This window comes from Acomys minous (genome assembly GCF_964271855.1).
Source record: "Acomys minous genome assembly, chromosome: 19".
NCBI classification, from domain to species: Eukaryota; Metazoa; Chordata; class Mammalia; order Rodentia; family Muridae; genus Acomys; species Acomys minous.
Window position 1 is genome coordinate 20481930 of NC_140499.1, and position 26282 is coordinate 20508211.

Consider the following 26282-nt stretch of genomic DNA (forward strand, 5'->3'; position numbering starts at 1 on the left):
TAGTACCTATGCTTGTTCCCTTACCCCTCTCCAATTACTAGAGTTTAAGCCGTGATTGTTTGTATTGCTTATGCTGTATTTTCATCTGTTTGTGAGAGCTCTTGGAGAATAGCAGGTAAGCCTGGTACCCTGAGCAAAGATGAGGGTTTACTGAATTTCACTCCCAGTCTTATGTTGACATATGCTATTATCAGCAGCAGCATACAAACTAGTCTCATTTGAGCACTGCAAATACTCCAGGTGAAAGAATGTGGGTGACTTGAAACAACAAACAAAAATTCAACCAATGACCCAGATATTCCAAATGCTAAGGCAGAAACATATGAAACATGGAAAACCAGGGCAGCATGATTGCACTGAAAATTACTAATTCCACGGTAATGAATTCTAATGAGAGAGTTAGATGAAATCTCAAACATAGAATTCAAAAGACTCATCTTCAAAAATGTTCAACAAAACCAGAGGACACAAAATAAACTTCTGAATAAATTCAAATAGAACAAAAAACAGTTGAATGAAACAATCAAATATGGGATACAAAAGCAAGGAATTTAGTAAAGAGATACAAACATTGAAGAAAAATCACACTAAAATTTCAGAAACAAAAACCTCAATATACTAAATAAAAGCTGAGTAGGAAGTTTCACCAATAGAGTGGTCAAGTAGAAGACTGCACAATAGGGCTTCAAGAGAAGGTATTAATTAATACATACAGAGAATGAAAAATAAATAAGTAAAAAATATGAACAGGAGACTGAGTATTATTAAAGGACGAACTTATATGAATTATGGGCATAGGTGAGTGTAGGAGTTAGAGAAGTGTCTCCCACAGGCTCTGTTGGTGCCCAGTTGGGCAGCAGTTTGGGAGGTTATGGAACCTTCAGGAGGTGCAGCCTTTCTGGAAGAAGACTGTCACTGGGGTCATGATCTGGGGGTTCATAGCCTTGCTTCATTTCCTACTTGCACTCTGTATTTGTACTCTACTTCTTGTGTGCAGATAAAGATGTGATCAGCCAGGTAGCATACCATGCCATGCTGTCCCCACCATTTTGAACTCTAGCCCTCTGGAACTATAAGCCAAAGTAAGCTTCCTCCTTAAGTTGCCCCCGGTCATGATATTTTATCATACCAACAGAAAAGCAAGCGAACAATAAGTTGGTAGCAGGGAAGTGGGCTTTTTGTTCTGAAGAACCAGACCATAGTGGTTTTGTTTTTTTTTGAGGAATGTGATGGACTTTGGACTACAGACCTATATTTTTGATGAAGAACATAGACCTGTGACATAAAAAGTGCAGGATGTCCCCTAGTCTAGGAGAGTACCCAGATGCTGATGGGAGTTCCATCCCAGACCCTGAGGACATTATTTATAAAAACTACTGCTGAATCAGTGCCAGCATTGATACTACAAATTGAAAGATGCCATTTTGCAGAGTACAAGGGATTCTGGTTTTAAATCCAGCTGTGTCATTTGCCTGGGATATGACTCTGGCAAATATTTAACCTTTGTCATACTTTCCATTATTGGGACGGAAATCATCTCCACCAAGCAGGAGTGTTGGATTATATGTGATAATAAATGAAAATGCCTAGTAATCCATAGATTATCAATAAATATGTATAAGTAATATGTGTCAGCACATTTATCACAGATCTGGGATAATTTTCCAATGAATTATTTTAGGTATAAGTAAAACTGTGGTTGTTAAATAGTATTTTTTACCCTCTATGTTAGTTTACATAAATGCTAGTCTTACTTCTACTTTCACAGATCCAAGTGCTAACAATTTTCCTTACACATCATACTGTATTTTTCTGCCACTTTTTCCCTTCAAGAAAGGACTGGCCTACCATCAAGTAAAATATTGAATGAAAATTTCCATAATGCTTTATCAAAGGAATTAAATGGCTTCAATAAACACTAAAGGAATAAGTCATGATTACTAGGATGCTACATGGAGTTACTAAGAAGATTAGCAATTTTCTTGCTTAGAATTAGATTGGATATGAGAAACATGACTAGTATGGTAAAAGTGAACAATTATTTGCAAGGCAAAAAGTTGGGTCTTTCTTGCTGTTCTTAGGATAAGGTACAAGCAGCAACACAGACCAGACTGGAAACCTACTGAGCAACCGTAACAGAAGGGCTTGACTTGTTACCAAGTAAGGGATCTGCCTGAGGTAACTAGTCCCAATGCACGCCAGTACCTGCAGGAATGTGCAGTGTGGGAGATTTTGATGCTTTTGGTGTACTGGAGATTCAAGCCAGGTTCTTGTGTGCAAAGGCAAGTGATCTACTAATAAGCTACACACCAGCCCACTGCCAAGTTTTACGGTAAATTCTTGGGCTAAAAGATAACAGTTCTATAAGAAATTACTTTAGAAAGAAAGATAAAGGAAAAGAGACACATCCTAGAGTCCAACTTCGTTTTCTCTCTGAATAAGGCCAATAATAACTTATAACCAACTCCCAATGAAAATAAGCATCTATAGTGCATGAGAGCAAACAGAAACCTACCCAGCCCCCCTCAGAGGAAATGGGGAGGTTGTTCTCTTACGGTTTCTTATGGTGAATGGTACCTTTGTAGGGGCCCAAATAAAGTTGGGGAAAATGGTTAAACAAGCCAGGAATAGCATTTATGGTCAAGTTTCTCAATGTTGAGAGATTCAAGGCATAATAGGAGTCCTGTAGGAGACAGTCTGAAATGCTGGACCAATTGGGATCAGAAGCTTTCTTCAAAGCTGTCCTGTTCTGATGAGTAACAGCAATTGAAGTGCCTGGGGCTGGAACATGATGCTCCACTGTCATAGACAGTTTTTGGTGACTGTTCAGGCAGCAAACTGTCTCTCTCTTTTTTTTTTTTTTTCATTTTGGAAGCTGCTAACCTGCAATTCCAGTTTACTTAGGTAATTAAGTTTTATTCCTTCTGAAGTCTCTGACGGGGTTGAAGACCAGATAGTTTAGTCTTACAATTAAACTTAGTTGTTTAAGGGTTAAGATGTTTTTAGGTCTAGATAGATGTTTTAAGTTGATGGAGATGAGATATGATAGATACTGATTTTTATTCAGAATTTTAGGCTCACCAAGATGGGAAAGATGTTTTCTTCTAGGCTGCCAAATACAAATAGCCAAAACACTATGAATGTAACATTTATATAATTCCTGATTGTTTCATGTTTCTTCTTGCTTATGTAGTTTATTTTATTTATGTGTAATAATATAAATGTATATGTAAAAAAGAAATATAATAAAAATTACTTTCAAGATATCTTTTTTTGTGTATGTACATAGTTGTTTTTCTTCTTCATATATACAACAGTATTAATATTACCAAAATGCCATACATTTTTATGTCTTAATGATCAATAAAAGTGAGTGTTATTATCTTTTTGCCTATAAAAACAAATGTGTATGCACATGGTTAGGGGAACCAAATGGTTGTTTTTATTTATTTACATTTAGATTTATGTCTATGCACCACATGTGTGCAGTGCCCATGGAAACCAGAAGAAGAGGGTGTCAACTCTTCTGGAACTAGCTGTTCATTTGTTCATTGGTTTCAATTTTAGATTTAGGTAATTTCTTTTTTTTTTCCTATTCATTTTCCCTATCTCCTAAAACAGAGTTCACAGAAATGATACTGTCTTTGTAAATGAAGTTAATATTGACCATTACATGAAATGTTAAAGCCCCATTAGCATTTTCACACTAGAAATTAACAAATTCAGAGGCCAGAGTGGCATACTCTGTAGCTTATCCTTCCCTTGGAGAATACGTACAGTATTCCAGAAGAGAGCAAATTGGACAGGTTATTATTAGAAGCACAGGAGTTCTCACTTCATATAACAGATAGGGACATTCTGTATGATCCTGATCTTAAAAATCGGGTTTATGGACAGTTATTCTACACCGTCAAGTTCAGCAGGGCAGTAAGGACATAGCGGTGAATGAGAGTATATGTTATCTTGTCTCAAAGACCTTCCAAAAGTTAAAACAAACAAACAAACCAAAAACCAAAAAACCAAGAAAGAAAAAGGAAAGAAAAAATAGTTAATTACAATTATTGACAGGTGCAACGAGAGAAAAAAAGCACACTATTAAAAACACTGTAACAAGAGAATTCACCTACCCTCAAGTTAGAGAACCCTTCTCTGAGGAAGTGACATTTGAAATCTGAAGGTCTTGTATAAATAAAAACGTATATGTAGACTTTACTGATGGAAGGATGATGTACCAACAGAATTAAAGAAGGCCACCAAGTTTAGAGCACAAGAGGAGAGGGAAAGAGTAGTCTGTGGAGAGGCTGAAGAGGCTAGCTGTATCACAGAAGGCTCTAAGGCAAACTTGTATATTCTCATGACTTCAATTCTCAGCTCCTTGACAAACATTCCTGTGACTATGTCTGTTTGTTAGTACCATTCCTAAACTTTGCGGGTGAACGCATACACAGTGGTATTTTCACATGACTTCCACATCATTTGGAAAGTGGTTAAAGCCTTCTACCTGGTTATTCAGTTGTAAACCTGTCCGTCTTCTATGCTAGTGTGCAGGAAGCCCAAACCAGAAAAAGTAAGTATATGAATCTATGAGCCATTGCAGGACAACAACAATGCAAAGCTACGCAGCCTTTGAATTTAAGATCTCTATCTGATTAGTAAGCTATGAAGAATAAGAAGAGACTAACCCTCCAATACATTGCTTATATATTGTCAAGGTCTATAAATACTTAAAACTATATAGTTAAAAATGAATCATTACAATTATGCATTCAAATAGATGACAACATCATTTTATAAAATACATAATTTATTACATTTATGAGTTCATAGTAAGATAGAACCTTAAGAACTATAAAAACGAATTAAGAATCACATTGAGATATTAAATCTCTAAATCTTAGGACCTGAAATATCAAATTCTAGGGTTTCTTTTATTAAACCTCTAGAAAATATTATGCTCTTCTGAGGGGGTAGTGGGGGGAATTAAAAATAGACACACTGATGAAGGCAGTGAGTTCTTCTTAGCTGGCTTTATTCTCCACTGAATCTCAAATATAGGATTATAGTTTTTTTTTTTTACTTACAGGAAGCTGTCACTGTTCTGTTTTCCAATAACCCTCAAAACAGAATGGAAAATGCTTATGCGAAATGACACAAGCTTTCACCATTCTCGCAGGCTTCTCCATGTCAATACGTTTTGGTGCAACAGCTTTTCCAACTCTACAGTTCTGTCAGTGAACTATGAATATGTTTAAATATTTTCCAGATTCATCATGGAGGCTGCTTTTCTTCTCTGTACTGTAATCACACTGAGCTGCAAACAAAATAAACATTCAGTAAGTAGTTTCTCTGTGGAGAGTAACAGACTAAGACAAAGCATAGTGCTGCTATGTCGCAGCCAACAGCTCTTAAGAAGTCGGACTGGAAGGACCTCGAGAGAGGTCTTGTTCGTGTGGTTATTTTAGTTTACTCTTTAAGTGTTTGCATCACATTAGAGAAATGCATGCCAAATATGACAGTCTATAGCTCAGAGTGATACACTCTGAATTCCTATATTCCACAGATGGTGAGAAAACATTTAGATAAAAGTTAATCAGCAAAGTGTCTCAAACACAAATTCAATCTGGGCAAATATAAAGCGGTGCTGGTAACCAGATCATTAATGACTTTAAGTAAGACACGTCTAAAACGGGAACATAATCTTTGAATATTAACTGGGGTTACTTATATGTACATATGATAAAAAGACCTAACAACAAACAACACATAGCATAAGGCAGTTTCCTTCCCCAAACCGTCCTTTATTCTAGTTCCCTTCAAGCTCTGCCACAAGCTTACTTCTCTATTTGTTTGTTGAGACAGAGTCTCACTATATAGTCCAGACAAGCCTTAACCTTGTGGTCTTCCAGCATCGCCCCAAGTCACAAAACTATAAGCAAAAGGTACCTCCTTCATATACTTGTAGTTCTGTAATACATACATACATATATATGTATATATGTATATATTTTTTTCAAATGAGTGCACACATATGCAAACACACAAAGAGAAACATACTCCTTAGCAGTAAAAAAGCTTGAATCTACTTTCTTTTACTGCTTAGATGATCTACTTCAGAAATAATTGTATATTAGATTTACTTTATTTTTTTAATGTCTGCAAACTTATTCTTGTCTGAACACAATTTCATTGATCTTTAAGTGTTAAGTATTTGTATGGTTTTTAATACAAATACTAAAGGAAAAAACTAGAAGGAAAGTCAGGTGTGGTGGCGCATGCCTTTAATCCCAACACTTAGGATGGAGATGCAGATCTCTGTGAATTGCAGGTCATCCTGGTTGACATAGTGAGTTCCAGGGCAGCTTGGGCTATATAGAAACCCTGTCTCAAAAAAAAAAAGAAAAAAGCCAACAACAATGACAACAATGACAATGATGACAACACCACCACATAGCTACTAAATGGCAGCATGCCATGACATCAGTGGCCAAGAATAATACTCTTTGATGATACAGTACATTTATATTCAATGCTAATTAATAGTATGTTTGACTTGATTTGCTTTGTCATCATTCCATCCACGCACGCACGCACCCACCCACCCACCCATCCATCCATCCATCCATCCGTCTATCCATCCAGTTGCCTAAATATATACTTATATATAATATATAAAAAGAAATATGGGTACATTATGAGAAATGACTCTTTACTTAAGAGTTTTACTGATATACTATACTTTGCAAAATACTTCCCAATGGCTAAGTTTGTATATTGTGTTTTGAATTTATTTAGTTATATACAAATGTACATTAAGTGATGGTAACTTGTACCTGAAATTTTTTTTCTATTTAAAACCTAAAATAAAAATAAAGTACAGTTAGAGATGTCTGAAAGATGCTTTTAAATACAGACATGAGTATCTACCTGACTCTGGATAGAACATTATGTCCTGTGCAGTGTTATGTAGCAGGAGCTTTTGTGCAGAAAGTGATGCTCTGTATCTTCCTGCTAGCCACACAGTTATCCAACACTTCAGATTTGGCTAGTATGGTCTTAAGTTTTTATTTCATTAAATTTCAATTAAAAAGTTATCTCTGGCTACCATATACTTACTAGACATGGTAGTTCTAGATGTAGGTGTAGACGTTTATTTTTTTAAGTTTACTTTTTCAAGTACTACAGAGAGTAATTTTATGCAGATCAATTGAGTAAAGATCAAATCATCACTTCTCTGGGAATTTCTGTGGAACTATGCCATTTTTCATCTATGAAGGATGCTTATCAGGCCTGGAGCGTGAGGATGGCCCCTACCTGCTGGGATGCTGAAGCAGCTCTTTCTTCTGCCTGGCTTAGACGCTTCTGAAGTCTGTTGGCTTTTTCTTGATGTTCCAGAATTAACTTTTCATTCTTTTAAGGGGAAATATAAAACAAATTCAAATCCAAATGTGATAAGGACGTGTTTTATGGAATCGCCAATGAAAATTCTGGACATCATTTATTACTTGTAAAATAAAGAACACTATCTGTGTATTTGTATTTTCCAAGCTATAGGCACAATATTACAGTTGATCTTGCTTCTTCCTAAGTCAGTGGTTCTCAACTTTTGGATCACTACCTCTTTGTGGGAGGGGAGTTGAATGATCCTTTCACAAGGACTGAATATCAGATACTTACAATGATTCATAACAGGAGCAAAATTACAATTATGAAGTAACAAAAATAATTTTATGGTTGAGGTCACCACAACATGAGGAACTGTATTCAAGGGTCGCAGCACTAGGAAGGTTGAGAATCACTGTCCTAAGTTATTTCCTCCCCCCATATCATCAAAGACTCAATTTGACCAAAAAGCAAATGAAATCACAAATGAAAACAAGACTGAGTTTCTGGTTTGTTGGCCTTGTGGTGCTTGATCATTACTTCAGAACCAGGAGGCAAGCACTGGGCCTTACAACACAGCTTCAGTAACTCTGTTTCTATGTGCTCCCAAAGACATCTGCATCCTGCAGAAGCTATTAGGCTCAATTAGGGTTGGATACTGTCATGTATTGAACTATATTCCCCCAAAGATGCTGTGGTTCTAATCCCTTGTGCTTTTGAATGTGACCTTACTTGCAAATAGTCTTTGCAGATGGTTAAGTTAAGGTGAGTACAGTGAGACATACTACTGCATGGCTGATGTCTTCATGAAAATAGGAGATTTGGACACAAAGGCAGACATGGGGAAGACACTGTGAATACACAGAAAGTACCACCTATAAGGCAAGGATTATTTGGGGCTGCCAGAGCTGTGAGAAAGGTGGTAAGAATCAAAGAAGCCAACACTGCACATACATTCTTGCTTCTGGAACCACAAGGACAGTTTTATGCTATTTATATAGCCGAATTTGTAATACCATGATCTAGGAGGAACTATAATATGACCCTGTAGTTGTTTGAATAGATTTGGACCCCTTAGATTTATGTTTGCATACTTGGCCCATGGTAGGTAGTACTATTAGGAAGTGTGGCCTTATTAAAGGAAGTGTGTCACTGTGAGGGTGGGCTTTGAGGTCTAGTGCTCAAGCTCCACCTAGTGTAGAAGAGTGTCCTGGCTGCCTGCAGAAGACAGTCTCCTCCTGGCTGCCTTTGGATTAAGATGTAGAACTCTCAGCTTCTCCAGCACTATGTCTGCCTGGATGCTGGCATGCTTCATGCCGTGATAATGGACTAAACCTCTGAAACTGTAAGCCAGCTACAATTAAATGTTAGCCTTTATAAAAGTTGCCTTGGTGACTCTTCACAGTCGAAACCCTAAGACAGACACTAAGCCATTATTACATACTGACACCTCAACAAGTTAAAAACAATCTCTCAACTGAAAATGTATTCTTTTTCCATACTTACCTTCTTGGTACAATGCATCTGAAAAAAGATATTTATAAAATTATTATGTATATTTTCTGGCATTTAACTGAATCCAGAGAATATAAGGCCACCGGAAATGGCTGAAAACTCTTTTTTTATGAAGAGCTAAACAGTTCTTAATGTTCTGTCTCAGAAAGGATTAGAGTGAATATCATGCCTCGTAATGCAACACTGAAATATTTGGTCAAAACAAAATTATCTAATTAATAATGTTCCAAAACAAAATTAAACCTATGATCAAACTTATATCAGCTGAACTAACTAACCAAGTTGTTTAAATATTAAATTTAAGTTTAAAAATTTAAAAGGCACATCATACCATCATACACTAGAGAAATCTTGGGGAGTAATCCTACTATCTACAATAATCATTTTAATATCTATAATCAGATTATAATATAGCTATATATTTTTTCTATGTAGTTACTATAATGGTTAAAATAAAGTGTAGACTGGTCAAGTCTGATCTTTTAAAGAAAATATTGTTAACCCTACTGTGTTGAAAATTATGTTCTTTACTTATTTCTTCAAGTGGAAGTTGTACTAAAGAACATTTCAGTATCAAATCTTTACTTATTTTCTAAGTGTCTCATATCAACAATGTCATGGTATTTAAGAGTGATAATCTCACGATGCCTCTTGTGGATGACAATGGCCATATCCCTACTAATAAAATTCTATTGCACAGAACTGACGCTAGAACATACACAAAGTACTTAGAGTTCTAGGAGTCCTAAGACTAGAAACTGTTTGCTTTTATAAAGCCATAAGAAAAAAAAAAGAGTAGTTCTTTCTTTAGATATGATCTAATGTAGATCTATCTTAATATTATATTTGTATGCTCTATTAGATAAAAATATTTTTAGTGTGCCTTTTGTGAATGAGTACAACAAATTAAGAAGAATTAGGTAAATAAAACAATGTTAGAGATTCTCATGAAAAAAAGAGGACCCTAAAATATGTAGTCTCTAAAACACTGTACAAATTATACTATTAATACCAAAGTATGAATCCTATTTTACCATGTACAAATGATGAATCCCTGATTTTCAAAGATTTTAGTCACATTATATTAAGTGTGGACTTTTCCACGTAGTTATTTCAAGTAGAGAATTAATCTGGACATGGCACAGTTAAAATGCGACAGCACGTGTATCATGCTGCAGTAGAAAGTACCCTGGGGACATGAAGATGAAGACCAGGACGATGGGGAGATGGGGAGTCCCTGTCTTACCTCGGCTACCTTTTCATTTGCCATTTCCAGCTGAGAAAGTAGCTCTTGGGTATGAAGCTTCTGTCGGCTCAGCTCACTCCTATTAACCCAAAAAGGACAGGGAGAATACAATGAGAACTAATCAAAATATAAAACTGAAAAAAAGGGAGAGTTTGGAAGTAGGTGTAGACATATAATATATACTTAAAATAAGAACAATGTAAACGGAATATTAGTGAGACATGTTTATATTTTGAACAAAAGTTTTTAAAATAGCCAATAACTTAGCAATTTCTTTATAAAATGGGGTGATTGGTAGGAAAATAAATGGTCTCCATAGGCTGATGCTTGAATAACTGATCCTCAATTGGTGGAACTGTTTGGAAAGAATTAGGAGGCAAGCCCTTGTTGGAGGAGGTGTGTCACTGGCAGTGGGCCTTGAGGCTTAAAAAGTCACATCATTTCCACTGCGTTCCCTCATAGATTCCTATTTGTAGACCAAGATGGCAGCTCTCAGCCATTCCTGCTACCATACTTTTACTCTGCCATCACGAAGCCTAACTTTCAGAAACCAAAAGCCCAAACTAAATGCTTTTTTTTTTTTTTATATATTGCCTTGGTCATGGTGTTTTGTCAAAGCAATATAAAAGTAATTATAAATAAAATATACATGTATTCTAGAGCAGTTACACTGTGGATATCGTTAACACTATTGAACCTAGTAAAAATGGTTCAGAAGTTAACTTAAATGATGTGTATTTTGTTAGAATTAAAAATTATATCACAGCCAGGTTTGGTAGCACACACCTTTAATTCCAGCACTCGAGATAGAGGCAAAAAGATCTTTGTGGGTTTGAGGCCAGTCTGGCCTACACAGTGAATTCCAGGCTAGCTGGGACTACACTATGAAAAACGAAAAATGTATGTTGAGCTGGAAAATAGGTCAGCAGCTAAGAGTACTTGATGTTCTTATATAAGACCTGGGTTAAGTTCCCAGCATCCACATAAGGTTACTTACTCCTGCCTTTAACTCCAGTTTTATGGGCTCTGATGCCCTCTTATATTGTTTCTGTGGGCACTACACACACATGGTGCATGAACAAACAGGCACACACAAACACATAAATAAAAATTTAAAAAAAATGTATCCTGCTGGATGTTGCGATAGATGCCTGTAATGCTGAATATAGAGGCTAAGGCACAGGATCATAGATCTGAGGCCAGCCTGGAGCTATAAAAAGAAACCTGGATTCAAAAACAGACAAAGGAATAAATAAACAGGTCACAATTTAAAAATCACAATTTACCATATGGTAAATTTATGTATACATTGTGTGTCTAGTATTTTGTTGTTTTACCAAAAAAGGCAAATAAAAATAATTTAAAGATGTAAAAGTCTCCCCAAATTTATTTTGAGATGTTAGCAGGTACTGAAATAAAAGTATGTCTTATGAAACACAGTATGTGTCATAAACTCATAGGCCACTGTCATTCTATAGGATTTATACTCAAGATCTATACACAGAGCCAACCATGCTTGTAATACTAGTACTGAGAAAGCTGAGGCAAAAGGACCATTTTGAGCTCAAGATCAGCCTGGGGTACAGAGGCCTGTCTCAAAAACAAAACCAAATAAGGTTTATGTATAGAGTTTCATGGAGGAGTTAAAATCTTGTAAATATTAAATATTCCAATGCCATTTTGATGTAGTAAATTGTATTTGTGTCTGTTTGTGTAAGGTATGTTTTTCATCACTATCTCCTTTCTTACATAAACTGAAGTTATCTGATACCCAGAATTGCTGTTGCTTTCTCCTCCTCTGTGGCAGGCTCTCTCTATGTACCCTGGCTGACCTGAAACTCAATTATACAGACCACAGTGGTCTCAAACTCACAGAGATCTGCTTGCATCTGTCTCCTTGAGTGCTGAGATTAAAGGTGTGTGTCACTCTGTGTGGCATCATTTTTTAAATTTAAACCTACAAGCACTGTATTGCCCTAGACCAAGCTAATTGAAAAAGTTCCAGAGTGAGAATAGGTATAATATAGTCATACAAGAATGTAGGGGTCTCTGTGATCTCCATGGCCAGCAGAGTGATGATTCATGGAAAGTAAGAAGGCAGTTTGATTCAACATGACTAAGTAGCTGGTGTTGCCTCAAACCTTGGGGGTCTGACCTTGAGTGGTTTCTTTTAAGCATATTTAAGCACAGCACAATTTGGTAAAAACTTTTTTGGTGACAATTCAATCCTAGATGTGCAATAAAGCATACATACACATACAGACACACACACATACACACATATCTTGAACAAAAAAAGTTAAACATTGGACATTACTACATTGAAACTCTTTGGAAAGCACGTGACACCTTCCATAAGGATAGGTTTTATGATTGACTGAGAAAAACAAGATTATGATAAGGGTCTGGAGGAGGGTCCTCATGTGGTCACACAGTGCAAACGGTCACCAGGACAGAATGCAGGTATGCTTCCAGCCTTCTGGGCAGGTAACAGGTATTGAATTTCTTCCCTTGAAGGAACAACCCGTGTGCTAACTTTCAGGTTCTCTGCTTATCTGTGAGCACAAGGATCTCAGTGCTTACATAATAAGTGAATAGAACAAAGTTCAAATAAATTTTGTAGTGGCGAAATAGCTACTTCGGTATTGGCTTTTGTCCTTTGACTTTATTTATATTTCTAAAATTAATCAACAAAATAATACTCCCAAAATAGCTTTTTACATTTTTTTAGTTTTTAAAATTTATTTTTTATTTTTATTTTTTTACATATACATTTATATTATTACACACATATACAATAAACTACCTACAGCAAGAAGAACCATGAAACAATCAGGAATTATATAAATGTTACACTCTTAGTATTGTGGCTATTTGTATTTGGCAGCCTTGAAGAAAACATCTTTCCTATCTTGATGAGTCTAAAACTCTGAATGTAAATCATTATTTACCATATCTCATCATTATCAACTTAAAACATCTATCTAGATCTAAAAACATCTTAACCCCTAAACAACTAAGCTTAATTATAAGACTAAACTATCTGGTCTTCAACCCCATCAGAGGCTTGAGAAGGAATAAAATTAATTACCTGAGTAAACCTGAAGTGCAGGTTAGCAGCTTCCAAAATGAGAAAATGTCAGAGACAGTTTGCTGCCTGTACAGTCACCCAAAACTCTCTATAATGTTGGAGCATCATCTTCAGCCTTCCGGACCAATATATCTGACAGACATATTTGTGAGGCAGGATCTATTGAGGACTTGCTTACCCTGTCTTGGCAGAGTTTGGCTGTCGACTCAGCCTGCATCCAAGCTTGCCCATTTTTAGGAAGAATTCTGTTTGTGGTAGAAACAAGGACATTTTGCCCAGTGGCTTGTTTGCCACATTTGAAACCATTTCTGTAGGGAGGCTATTTGATGTTTATCATCTTCTTTGAGGTAGACTGGGTGTTGCCAGGAGTTAACCTGTCTCATAGTCAATGAATCTTTAAAATAATAAAAAAATCTTTAAATGCCATATTCTGTATGTCTCTGGGGTTTCTGAAGACCTTCTCTGACTATCCTACCTTATCTTTCTATAGAATCATATCTATCCGTTATACCTAGGATATATAGTCTTGTGATAAAAATAGACTAGTAATTGATATGACCATGATTTGATCAACTAACAATTAACTTGTATAACTTACTAATCCTAAACAGCTTGCAATAGCATATTCAAAGTATTGGAAGTAAATCTTGTATTATAATTGAGTTGTTATGGGTTCCAATACCTCATATTAGAGTAGAAATATATATAATATGCGTGAAAAATAATCTTAAATTTGAATTCTATATCAACGTATCAAAATGTAAAGTTGTTTTGCATCAATATACAAAATTCTATACCTGTGAATTAAAAATAACCTTGTGTGTAACAAGGCATTAAGTTGAGGAATAGACTTCACTTTTCTACATTTTGTCCTATCATCCCTATATATATCTATATTTACCTTTCTTTTCAACCTCTAGCTTCAAACCTAAGAATGAAAGATAAAGGAAAAGAGAGACACCCCTAAGTCAAACCTTGTTTTTCCTTTAAATAAGAAGAATAATAACGTATAACCAACTCCCAATGAAAGTAAACATCTGTTGCCCAAGAAAGCAAACAAAAACCTACTCAATCCGCTTTTACATTTTCAAGTGAGCCATATAAACAGCTTGAGTCGGTAAGTCTTAGGTTTATTATGTCTGAGGGAAAAGCTGTTAAAGTTAGTAAGCTATGGGTTATAAATATACACCAGGAGAGGCTCATGTCACTAATACTGACCACTCATCACAAGTTGATGTGGGACAACCCAGCACACTGTGAAAGGCCACTGCTCACGCTCCTTCAAATGACCTACCAGTCTGAACTACTCTGCTTTCATCACAGACAAACTTGAACATTTAATCTTCATTTTGGTGGTGACAAGGTAGAGAAAATTGTACTTAAAGCATCTCATACATCTTAAAATAAGTTTCCAACACAAAAACAAAATAAAACAAGATAATACAAAACAAAAAAGACAAAAGAGAAAAATCAAAATGGCCAAAGAAGCTAGTCTTCTATGCAAAATGGAACTTAAGGCAAATTTATGCATATTATTATTGATGAAAAATAACTTGACTACCACTAAAGTTATTCCGAAACAATAATATTTATGTTAATCAATATTCATTTTACACAAATCCAGAAAAGTACCTAGTATGTAATTTGACAACTAAACTATTCAGTTACTTAAGATAAATATCTGAATGATGGACAGTAAGAATTTTCTACAAAACTTAGGATAACAAAGATACAAATAAAGAAAATATTAATTTTTATACTAAATGATTTGTCTTTATAAGTATTTATCTCTGCATATCAAACTCCATCATGCTCTGCTGGATTGTAAGCAACAGGGATGGTCATTTTCATATGTTTATAATCTAGCATTCAACAAAAGATAATGATAATAGTGGTTATAATACCAGCAAACATACAGTGCTTCCCAATAACAGGCAGTTCAGGGCATGTTCAGAAATGAACTTATTTAGCTGTCAAAACAACCTTGTGAGGCCTAATTTTATAAATGGGAAAACTGAAAATAAAATTTAAAAATTGAATAGGGTCACAAAGCTCACTGTCAGGATTCAAAAACTTTAATCGTTTAATTCAAAATCAGTGGCTTTCTTTTGGTTCTGGAGAATTACTCCAAGCTTCAAGAATGCCAAATATATACTTTACCACTGGGGTGTATCTTCATCCACTCAGCCCCTTTGAAGTTGGTGCTATAAATCCATGCCCCACATGGAAGGCAACTATTAAATTTTTTGAGAGAGGGGAGGGGGGGGGGAAGAGGGGGAGAGGGAGTGAGGGAGAGAGAAAAAGGGAGAGAGAGAGAGAGAATAATTAGAAGAAGAAGAAAAGAGAAAGAGGAGGAGGAGGAAGACTATGAGGACAGGGAGCGAAGGGGAGGAGGAATGAATGTATGAGTAAGGTGTATCAGGACTTCTACATACTTATTGGAAACCTAACAAGTTATATCCTTATTTTTGAGTTCTTCCTTAACAGTCTCATCTCAAAGGTATGGAACTAAGCATTAGTATTACTGAACATTTTACATTGTCTTACAAACCTATAACTCATCTTGAGAAGTCAAAAATTTTAAATTAATATTTGTTCTAATTATATAGGCTACGTATCTTAAAGCAAACTCCTATTTCTTACTTTGTCTTAAATGCAACACCTCTTTCCCCTTAAATTAAATCTTCCTTTGGGATGTCCCCTGCATCTGTTCTTCTCTCCCACTGTGCTACAATTCAAGTTCTTGAAACTTAATTTTAAAATCTATTCTAATGACCATCTTCAACTGAAGAAAGGCATACTTAGCACTCAGCACAGGGCACACATAAACACTGTACCATTGTTTTCCCCCAGGCTTTGGTTAGAGATAAATTTGTAAATATAACTTAACACAAGACTTCAGAGAATTCTGAGAGCCATTCTCAAGACCGTGGACTATTTATATTTAGTTCAAAAGCATAGAGATATTGAAGAATATTAGCCAAACAAGAAAAATATTTAAGGTGGTGTTTAACAATAAATATGCTAGGTATGTGTGGTAAGGGGGAAAACAATGGTACAGTGCTTGGGTTTTGAGTGTCTCACAAACAGAACACATACTTATATTTTCTGTTTCTTCTTTTTTAGATTTTTTCCAATTAAAGTACCACCCATTCTTTAAGACTCCACTCTTCTTCTCATTTTATGTCTCTTAGTTTATTTTAATCCAAATGACTTTCTCCATATGTCACATCTTTAGGACACATATGTGAAAGAATTTACTAATGCTTATAGTGGCACCCACACACTCACACTCACATCCCTCCTTCAAGTAGAATGGAAACTTTAAAAAAAGAAAATTGTTGTTAGTTTTATAAATATTTAACATTATGTTTACTCAGGGAATCAGTATGAACTTGTTAATTTATGGCTGTCTATTAAAAATTTTTATTTTTATTTATTATGTATATATGCATAAGTGTTTGTATATGTGGTGTTTACGGGTGCCGGAGCAGGCCAGAAATGGGCATTGGATCTCATGGAGCTGGATTACGACATACTTAAAAGAGTGTTTGCATCAATTAAAGAATCTGTCCAGGCTGCAAGATATGCTGGGGCAATAGTAGCTTAGAGCTCATGGGAGTGGCCAACCAATGACTGGTCTAACTTGAGGCCCACACACTGAGAAGTAGACCATGTCCAACTCTGTCTGGATACAGCAGGATCATGGGAGGAGAGTTAAGAGTTGTATGGAAGAATGTGTGTGTGTGGAGGATGGAAGGACCCAGAGGGGTCAGGAGCTCTGCAGGGAGACCATCAGGGCCAGTGCATCTGGACCCAGGGCGCCTGCACAAACTGATGCACCAACCAGAGACAAAGCGACAATGCATGCAGGGTACCTGGTCCACCTGTTCAGATGTAGCTGATGGACAGCTCATGCTCCATGTGTGTGGGGACAGGGGTGAGAGGGAACTGCCTCTGACATGAACTCTGGTGTCTGTGATTTGATCACTGCCTCTTGCCAGGGTGGGCCTTGGGGGCCCTTGGAAGAAGGGGATGCAAGCTACCCTGATGGGACCTGATAGATTGTGACCAAATAGTGAGGGAGGAGGCCCCTCATTAGGGGTCTAGGTGGGGGAATGGGGCAGAAGAGGGAGAGAGGGTAGGAACTGGAGGGTAAGAGTGGGGGATAACAATTGGGACGTAATGTGAATAAATTATCATTTAAAAATTTTAAAAAGAGATTGGATAGCCCAGAGAGCTAGGGTAGAACCAAATATGACAGACAAAAAACAAAACAAAACAAAAACAAAAACAAAAACAACAAAAAACCCCAACCAACCAACCAACAAACCAAATAAACAACTCCTCCAATCTCACACAAATCACAAAACAAACAACTCAATGAAATGATTCCTAATGATATTTTGCTATACTCAGATTGGTACCTAGCCCAATCATCATCAGAGAGGCTTCCTCCAACAGCTGATGGGAGAAGATGCCACAGCCAAACATTAGTTGGAGCTTGGGGAAGAGGGGCAGAAAGTATTGTAAAGACCAGAGGGGTCAAGGCTACCAAGAGAACACAGCCCACAAAATCAACTATGCAGGGCTCACAGAGATTGCAGTGGTAATCCTGGAGCCTGTATAGGTCTGTATTAGGTCCTGTGCATATATGTTGTGGTTATTTAGCTTGGGTTTTTTGTGGATCCCTAAAAGTGGAAGTAGAGGTACCTCTGACTCTTTTGTCTGCTCTTTGGACCCTTTTCCTCCTACTGGGTTGCCTTGTCCAGCCTTGATTATGAGGGGTTGTGCCTAGTCTCACTGCGTCTTGTTATGTCATGTTCAGATGTTATGCCTGGGAGGCCTGCTTTTTTCAGAAGTTAAATGGAGGAACAGAGGATATGGAGAAGAGGGAGATGGCAGTGGGGTGGGTAAGTAAGTAGGAGGAGTCTCTGGAGAGAGGGAAGGTTGTGATCGGGGTATACTACATGCGAAAGGAATAAAGAAACAGAATTTAAGTGAAAGTTTATCCAACATCTCTATAATTTCTGACACAGCATATATGAGAAGTACACACAAAAGGAGAAATCATATTTTCTAGTGTTAATTACTAGGAACTAAGATCAAATATCTTAGATCATTTACATACTTCACATGTGATAATTCTAGTCAGATTTATAGAATATAATGTAGAATTATTGCAAAATATAATTTTATATACTATATAAAAAATAAAAGTTAATTTGTTTCATCAATTAAGAAAACATGCAATGAAATGCTGATCATAATACTATGACTGACACTAACGTCACCAAGTCAACATTTTTCAAAAAATTATAAAAGTTGATTTCCTCTGTTCACTGTCATGAGTGTTTGCAATCTACCTTTTCAACAGTCTCAGGTTTCATGTAAGCTCTCTTATGCAAGATGCAGAGTGTTTGAGTGATAAAGATGGTCATAAACCCTCTGTCAGTCAATGCATGATGTGTGAAAATAGTTCAGAGACATCCTAGGAATTCTAAAGGATAGTTTTGTCCAGGGTTTTTGCTTAGAATGTAGCTTGCTAAAAGTATAAACTAGCAAACAATATTTCAGCAAAATAATTAAAAAATTATTTTGTGCTATTGATCTCAGGATTTCGTGCAAGCCTATACAAGTTCACCTAACCACTGAGCAATATCTCTAGCCCATATCTTAGAATTTGAGTCAGGGGCTCATTAAGTTTCCCAGACTGGCCTTGAGTTCCCTCTATAGCCCAGGCCAACCTTGGACTTGTCATCTTCTGCCTAAGCCTCCTCAATTGCAAAGGAGAAGCCTTAAGAGCTTAGCACCTACACTGAACTCACAGTCATTTGTAACTCCACTTTCAGGGAATCTGACTCCCCCTCCTTCCGGCCTTCCACACATGTGTGCATACAAAACACATAAATAAAAATAAAGAAGTCCTAAAATCAATGTAAGGATAGTTCACTCTTCTGCTGATTTCTCAGCTGCACTATGGACTTGCACTTGTATTAATTTTCAGTATCTTACTGGAAGTAAGTAAATACATTTTAAGAACAGCTGACATATGTCCTGGTCACCTTTGCCCCTGGTGCTCATGGCATCGGACTCTCATCCTTCTCTCATACAGACCCTTCCATTTGCTGTTCCTCCCAGCAAATATATTTAATTTCTTCTAATATTTCAGGCTTTAGTTTAAATGTCAGATTTTCATATTGATTTCCAAAAGTTGTTAGTTCTTTGATTTCAAATTAGAATTAATGAATAATCCAATGATTACATTTTCTTTTCTTGTTAAATCTTTTTTAAAAATGTTTTTTAAAAAGTTTATTTACCTTTATTTTATATGGTGTTTTGCCTGCACATATGTCAGATCTTGGGGTTATAGATAATTGTGAGCTGCCATATGGGTACTAGGATTTGAACCTTGGTCCTCTGGAACCAGCAGTCAGTGCCCTTAACCACTGAGCCATCTCTCCAGCTCCCAATGATTACATTTTCAAAGAAGGGTCCTAATAGTGAAATATACTTGAGATATTACAACTAGGAAATCCCAACACATTTTAAAGCCTTAATTTTTTTTTTAAAGTAAAATTATCCCTAGGAAGCTTTTTTTAAAGTTACTTGAATAAACTCAAATATATAAAGTAATGAGCTAAATTTCCTGGTGATGCTTAATTTTAAGTGTTTGTGTGAGAGTAAGCTTGGGGGACCTGCAAAGTTCATTTGTTTAACAAATACTGAGAGGGAAGCATGTTATATTCCACACTCTGTGAAATGCTATTGTGTCAAGACCAGCTCAAGTCAGTCCTTAAGCTGTAGGCAGTAAAGATGCTGAAATGGTCATGCGTTACAGGAATACATGTGGCTGGAGCATCGGGATTAGAGCTGTGTCTCACCAGAGGATGTAGGCTTGTAAGCTGTGATATGCAAGTTCAATAGAGTTGGATGGACAAAGGCAGGGAAGGAAGTGTTTAACAGTCAAATCCACGTGTGCAGTCCAGGAAGTAAGGAAGGCAAGACATTCAGGAAACTGAAGAGGTTCTGTATGAATGGAGCACAACATGGTTACAAGGAGTTGAGGGACAGAGGCAAGAGCTAGAAATACAGACCACAAAGATTTTATGTGTTGGAACAAGTAAGATTTATTTTGCATACATTGGAAAGGTGCTGACATTCTTTAAGAGAAGTGATAGGATTAAATTTGAGTTTCTGAAGCTCTTGATTACAGTGGAAAAAAATAGCAAGGAAAAGACTGAGCCCACTACTGTCCAGGTGTGTAACCACAGAGACTGAAGAGAAACAGCCAAGTTCCACACACAGTCAGGTGGTGGACTAGCAGACTGGACACAGGGTGCAACGAGACATTAAGAGTCCCACCTGAGCAACTGGGTAGACTGTATTACCACTCACGGGAATGGAACACAGGATGAGACTGAAACACGGCTCCGGACGAAGCACTGGTCTGGATGCCCCACTAGTGGTGCAGAGTTGGCAATATGGATGGATTTCAAAAAGGTCAGCATTTGGGGTTAGAGAGCTAGTTCAACCCCCAGCAGCCACATGGTAGTTCACAATGATCTGTAAATTAGTTCTATGGGATCCACAGCCTTCTTCTGGCCTCTGAGGACACCAGGCACACTTGGTGCACAGGCTTATATACAGGCAAAACACCCACATACATAAAATAAGTAATGATAATTATATAATTAAAAGGCCAGCATTAAATGTTTTGTAATAATAATTAAGACCCTTTTTATTTGTTTCTATCTTAGAAATAGATATACCACCCATATCTATACAGAGTATTTCTTTTTTTTCCCTTCAGGATAAGGTTTATTATGTAGCTCTGGTTGTCCTGGAACTCACTATATAGACCATGCTGTCTTAGAACTCACTGAGTTTCACCTGCTTCTACCTCTTGAGAGCTGGGATAAAGGCACGCACCGCCATGCCAAGCTGAGATTATTTCTAATACAAAGTAAACTTCAATTCTAAGTTGCATTGCTCTATGCTGTAAATGAAGTGATGCGGCTGAGTACTGGAAAGGAGCCAGGCAAATTTCCCTCCACTGTGATAGCTCTTTTGAAAAATACTACAAATAATGTAAATAATAAAAAAGAAAGAAAAGTTATAGTTTTCTACTGCATTAAGTAAGAGTTTACATTTGAAACAGGGACCTGGGGAGATGGCTCAGTGGTGAAGAGCTTGCAGTGAAAGCCTACTTAAGGACTGAGAATTGGACCTACAGAACCCACCTAAGTGCTAAGTGGGCATGCTGCCCTGCCTGAGATTCTAGCACTCAATTCAAAGGTAGAGACAGAGAATTCCAGGAGCAAGTTGGCTAGCTAAACTAGAGGGTACATTCTAAGTTAAATTCAGAGATCCTGTTTCAGTGAAGGCAGAAAGTGCTCCAGACAGACTCAGGATGTTAACCTCAGGCCTCAACACATGCACTTAAACACATATGGACACACAGACACACATACATGAAAAAACAAAGAGTTCTACAATTTTAGCCTTTACAAGTCAGTTAATCTAATTGTTCCAATCACTATTATTGAGGCAATTTAAGAGAAGATGTGATGTGCAGACTGCAGTTACTACAATATAAAAGTACCCCAGTGTAGGAAAACCCTTTCTGAAGACTGAAGATTAAATCACCCAAGGTTCTATTCGACAATGTATGAGAAAATTAAAAACAAAAGATATACTATTCATCTCGGGGAAATGATAGATTTGCCAGATGCAGTAAGTGTTTTCTTTGAAATTCTCTCATGACAAATTAACACAGCATTGCCAGTTTTTTTTCCCTATTGAAGTATACTGTAATATGCCTCAGCTACTTTTAGTAATTATGCATTTTGTAATCTGCCAGTACCTGCAGCTGCTGCTCATCCTGTTAATTAAAAAAAAAAATCTTTAAAAAGCAGTTATAGTAGCCAAACATTACAGATGTACAGGCAAAAAAATATGTTTTGGGGACTAAATGCTATATAACCAACTCCATACAAACACACAGAGACGAGAGAGAGAGACAGAGAGAGAGAGAGACAGACAGAGAGAGAGAGAGAGAGAGAGAGAGAGAGAGAGAGAGAGAGAGAGAGAGAGAGAGAGAGAGATATAGACTCACAGACACTGAGTTGAGCATCTCTAACCAGAAAAAAACTGAAATCTAAAGGCTTTTAAAGTATTAACATCATGCATAAAATATTACCAAAGCTTGAAAACAGTAAAGTTTAAGTCTGGGATCAGGGTGAGGGAGGGAGATTCATTCATCACTTGAACACAATAATAATGAAAGTGAACAAAATATAATGAATGGCCTGTTCCAGTCTCTTTGACTGTGTCAGATGTTAGCCTAGAATTCTGTAAGAGACATAACAGTAGTTAGTTTCTTCTACAATCTGTGATATAAAAAGACAAAGAAAAATTTTATACAGAAAAAGGAGTTGGGTCTGGAGGGAAGGTAATTGTTTTCGGTTAGGGCCTGGGAAGGATAGGCACAGAAAGCAGCAGTGTGTAAACAAAACGGCCCCAAATCACCTTTAACTCCCAAGTATTCCTTCTTATCCTACATTCATCATCAGATCCTTACTAATCCTAAAACAAGACCCAAAAAGGAATCTGTTTTTGCCTTTATTCTTTCCAAGATACTACTCCTATTTATTGTGAGCATATATAAAAATTGAGAAATTGTAACGTTAAAAGTTTTTTGTTGGGCTGGAGAGATGACTCGGTGGTGATCAGTGGTGCTTGTTGCCAAACTGAAAATCCTGAGTTCAATCCTAGAACCCACATGGTGCTAAGGCATAGAAGTAACCGCACTCTCACAAAGTAAATAAATAAATGTGAAAAGCTTACTGTTCTATTTGTTTTAAACAACTGACACACAATTTAAAAAACTTGTGGGATGGGGGAATGACAATTCAAACATGCACAGGGACTTCTCTGTGCTGTGACATACTGGAACTTATTTCTTGCATGCAGCCATTTTGGTACCTGTTACCTAACTTTTACCCTCTTTCTTACTCCACTTTTTGGCCTCTAGTGATCAATACTCTATTATCTACTTAGACTTGGCCATGTTTTTAAGTCTCACATAGGAAATTCTTACTGGCTTCCTGTGCTTGGCTTATTTCATTTAACAGAGTATCTTCTTCCAGCAATTCCACTAAAACTGATTTCATTCTTTTTTAATGGCAGATTAATATTCCATGGTGAGCATGCATGTAAACAGACAGTTTTTATTCATCCATGCATCCACCGATGGACATCTCAATCATATACATTTAGGTTATTATGGATAGTGTTCAAAAATCATGGGATACGGGAGTGCAGGACCTCTTTGATATACTGATTCCATTTCATTTCCTTTGGATCATACTCATTGTGTCAGCTGCATTATGTTACACTTCTATACTCATGTTTTATGGATGTCTATAATGCTACTAATTTAATTTCCTAAGCCACTGTTCTCTCTTACTAATGTTATTTCAATAGTCGTCTATGGGATTCCCAAGCTTTTCACTTTGTACTTACATGATTACCAGACTTAGATTTCCCTGAAAACGTAATTAGACCCAATGGCTTTTTTTTGTATGCCTGTGCAGCTACAGCTCATCCATATGACTGGTTCTGGCTAAAGGAGGTAAAAGAAGTGAGCTGAGCCAGTGAGGACTCACACTCCAGTTCCTCCCTCTTCTCCTGTGGTGAGCTCTCAGGAAATCATGTTCAAGGCAGTGGAGGCTATAGCAGCAGAGCTTCCCTAGCCAGTTACTGCAGACATGGCCACGAGCATGAAACCTTCTACTGCAGTGCTTCTCAACCTGTAGGGTACAGCCCCCACAGAGGTCACGGGCCAGGTCTCCTGCACATCAAATATTACACTATGATTCATAACACTGACCAAAATCAACTAGGAGAGGAGAGTTTACAATATATTACATGTCAGAGTCAATTATCAAGGGATGCCAGGGCAGGAGCTAAAGGAGGACATCAATTCATATACATGTACACACACACACACACACACACACACACACACACACACACACACACGATGTATCACACATGGTGATAATGTTCCCCATAGAAGCCATAGAATATCTAACAAAAACTCCAGTACCAAGGAAGGAACTATCTTCCTTCAAGTTATTGGTCCCTTGGATCCCTCAAACAACACAGGCCACTGCCCTTTAGTTGTACCCTAAAACTTGAAGGTAAGACCTTATAGCTAAAGGCATCATACACTCCAGATATAAAACTTGGAGCAATTAAGCTGGCACTGGCCTAGAAGTCTCCTTCCTGAAAGCTAGCTCTCTTAGTACCAAAAGGTTCTCTCCATACAAGCTGCCAAAGGGGGAATGTAATAATCAATAACCCTGCCTAGCTATAAAACCTATAAACATAACAATGACAGACCTGGCAAGAAATTCCCAGAGGTGCAATAGTTGCACTATTATCTTTCGGGTAATCAACAGTTGTCCAGTTGGACTTAAGGGCTGCTATATATGAGAAAATTCATGCCTGATACTATAAATCTAGCAAACTACTTATGACTAGAGAAGTCACAGACCTTAGATGAGAGAGATTCTACTATTGCCATTTTTCTAAGTCAATATAGCTTTTAATAGTATTTTAATACTTATCCTTATACCCCTAGATTAAGTCGAGCTCTCATCCTGTATCAAAGAAGCTTCTGTGTGAAAAAGACTGAGGCTACTATAGATATCCAAAACTGGTGAAAATTCAGAGAATAAATGCTTGTGGGAAGCCCAGTCTCAATTAGCACATTGAGGGCTAGAGAGATAGCTCATCCGTTAAAGGCTAGATTCATAACCAGAATGTCATTTGGTACATCCACAACACAATTCCTATACCTAGGGCTCAGGAAACTGTGGAGAGGTGGAAATATTGTAAAAGCTAGAGGGTCAGGACCAAAGCTGCAGGATAGTGTCTTCTATACATGACAGGGATGTTATACTCATAAAATCTCAACAACATGGCTGCCTAAAGGAGATCTGCATAATGACCACAGCAGTTGTTGGACCAACACGAGTGGGGTAATTTCCACAAGGTTCCACTAGATGAAAAGCAGTATGTGGTCAATGGCTTCTGAAAGAGGAGGAATCAGTTTTCTTCAGGGACTAGCCCTGTGGCTATCCAATTTCAAGTGGTTAGCCTTGAACACATGTACACGCAATTGATGCTAAATGAATTTAGTAGGCTGTATACATGTGTGTGTATAATAATTAAAGGTCATGAATTTGTGAATGGGTGAGAGTGGGGTGATACAATAGGAGTTTCAGAGGGATGGAGAGACAGGAGTAACAGACATGCAGTGTTCATACATGAATCATTCTAAGAAAAAAAAAAAAGAATGCTTTGAAAGCCGAAGAATCTTAGCTTTTGTGTTAATGAAAATACTTCTTTCTTTCTTTGGACAGGGTCTCAGATTGTGTAAGCTTATTGTGAAATTGCTATGTAGCCAAGAACGACCTTGAATTTCTGATCTTCCTACCGGAATGCACCAATAAATGCCTCTCTGATTTAAATGTGCAAACCAACTAATCAACCAACCAACGAACCAACCAACCAACCTACCTTACCAGTCTTTGATGTGAAGTGATGGCTTAATTCTCTAAAACTTTGAAGGAACTATTCTATTTCCTTTCTCCCTTTCTCTAAGAGGTAAAAGAAATCATCAAATTACTAAAACTTTGGCAGGTTTAGCTTGCTCAGTGTATTCATTACTTTCCTATTGCTATGATAAAATACCATCACCCAGGAGACTTAGCTAAGAAAGCATTTAATTTGGCTTATGGCTCCCAAGTCCTTATTGGCAGAGCAAAGGCACAGGAACATGAACAACTAAGGGCTCACATCTTAAACCTCAAGCAAGAGGCATAGAGCACACAGGAAATGACTTTTAAGTCCCCAAGCCCACTCCTCAGTGACATGCTTCTTCCAACAAGGACACATCTTCCAATCCTTTCTAAACAGCTCTACCAGTTGGGGACTAAGCATTTAAACATAAATCTAAGGGAGGTATTATCATTCAAG

General features: G+C 37.1%; 1 protein-coding gene across 2 annotated transcripts in view; it reads right to left on the minus strand.

Annotated features, from left to right (window-relative positions):
• The window catches only part of SCLT1 (sodium channel and clathrin linker 1), a 140782-nt gene that overhangs the window by 5173 nt on the left and 109327 nt on the right, over window positions 1–26282 (minus strand). The window contains exons 19-21 of one of the 2 annotated variants that reach the window (XR_014776753.1): window positions 10142–10220; window positions 7312–7407; window positions 5082–5311 (exon numbers count right to left, since the gene is read on the minus strand). Coding sequence is in view for 1 of the 2 variants with exons in the window: in XM_084768866.1 (XP_084624992.1) it covers window positions 5249–5311; window positions 7312–7407; window positions 10142–10220 (238 nt within the window). In the remaining variant the exon portion in view is untranslated. Of the gene's footprint in view, window positions 1–1205; window positions 5312–7311; window positions 7408–10141; window positions 10221–26282 lie in introns of those variants that run through there. The other variant, XM_084768866.1, reaches the window with a different exon arrangement.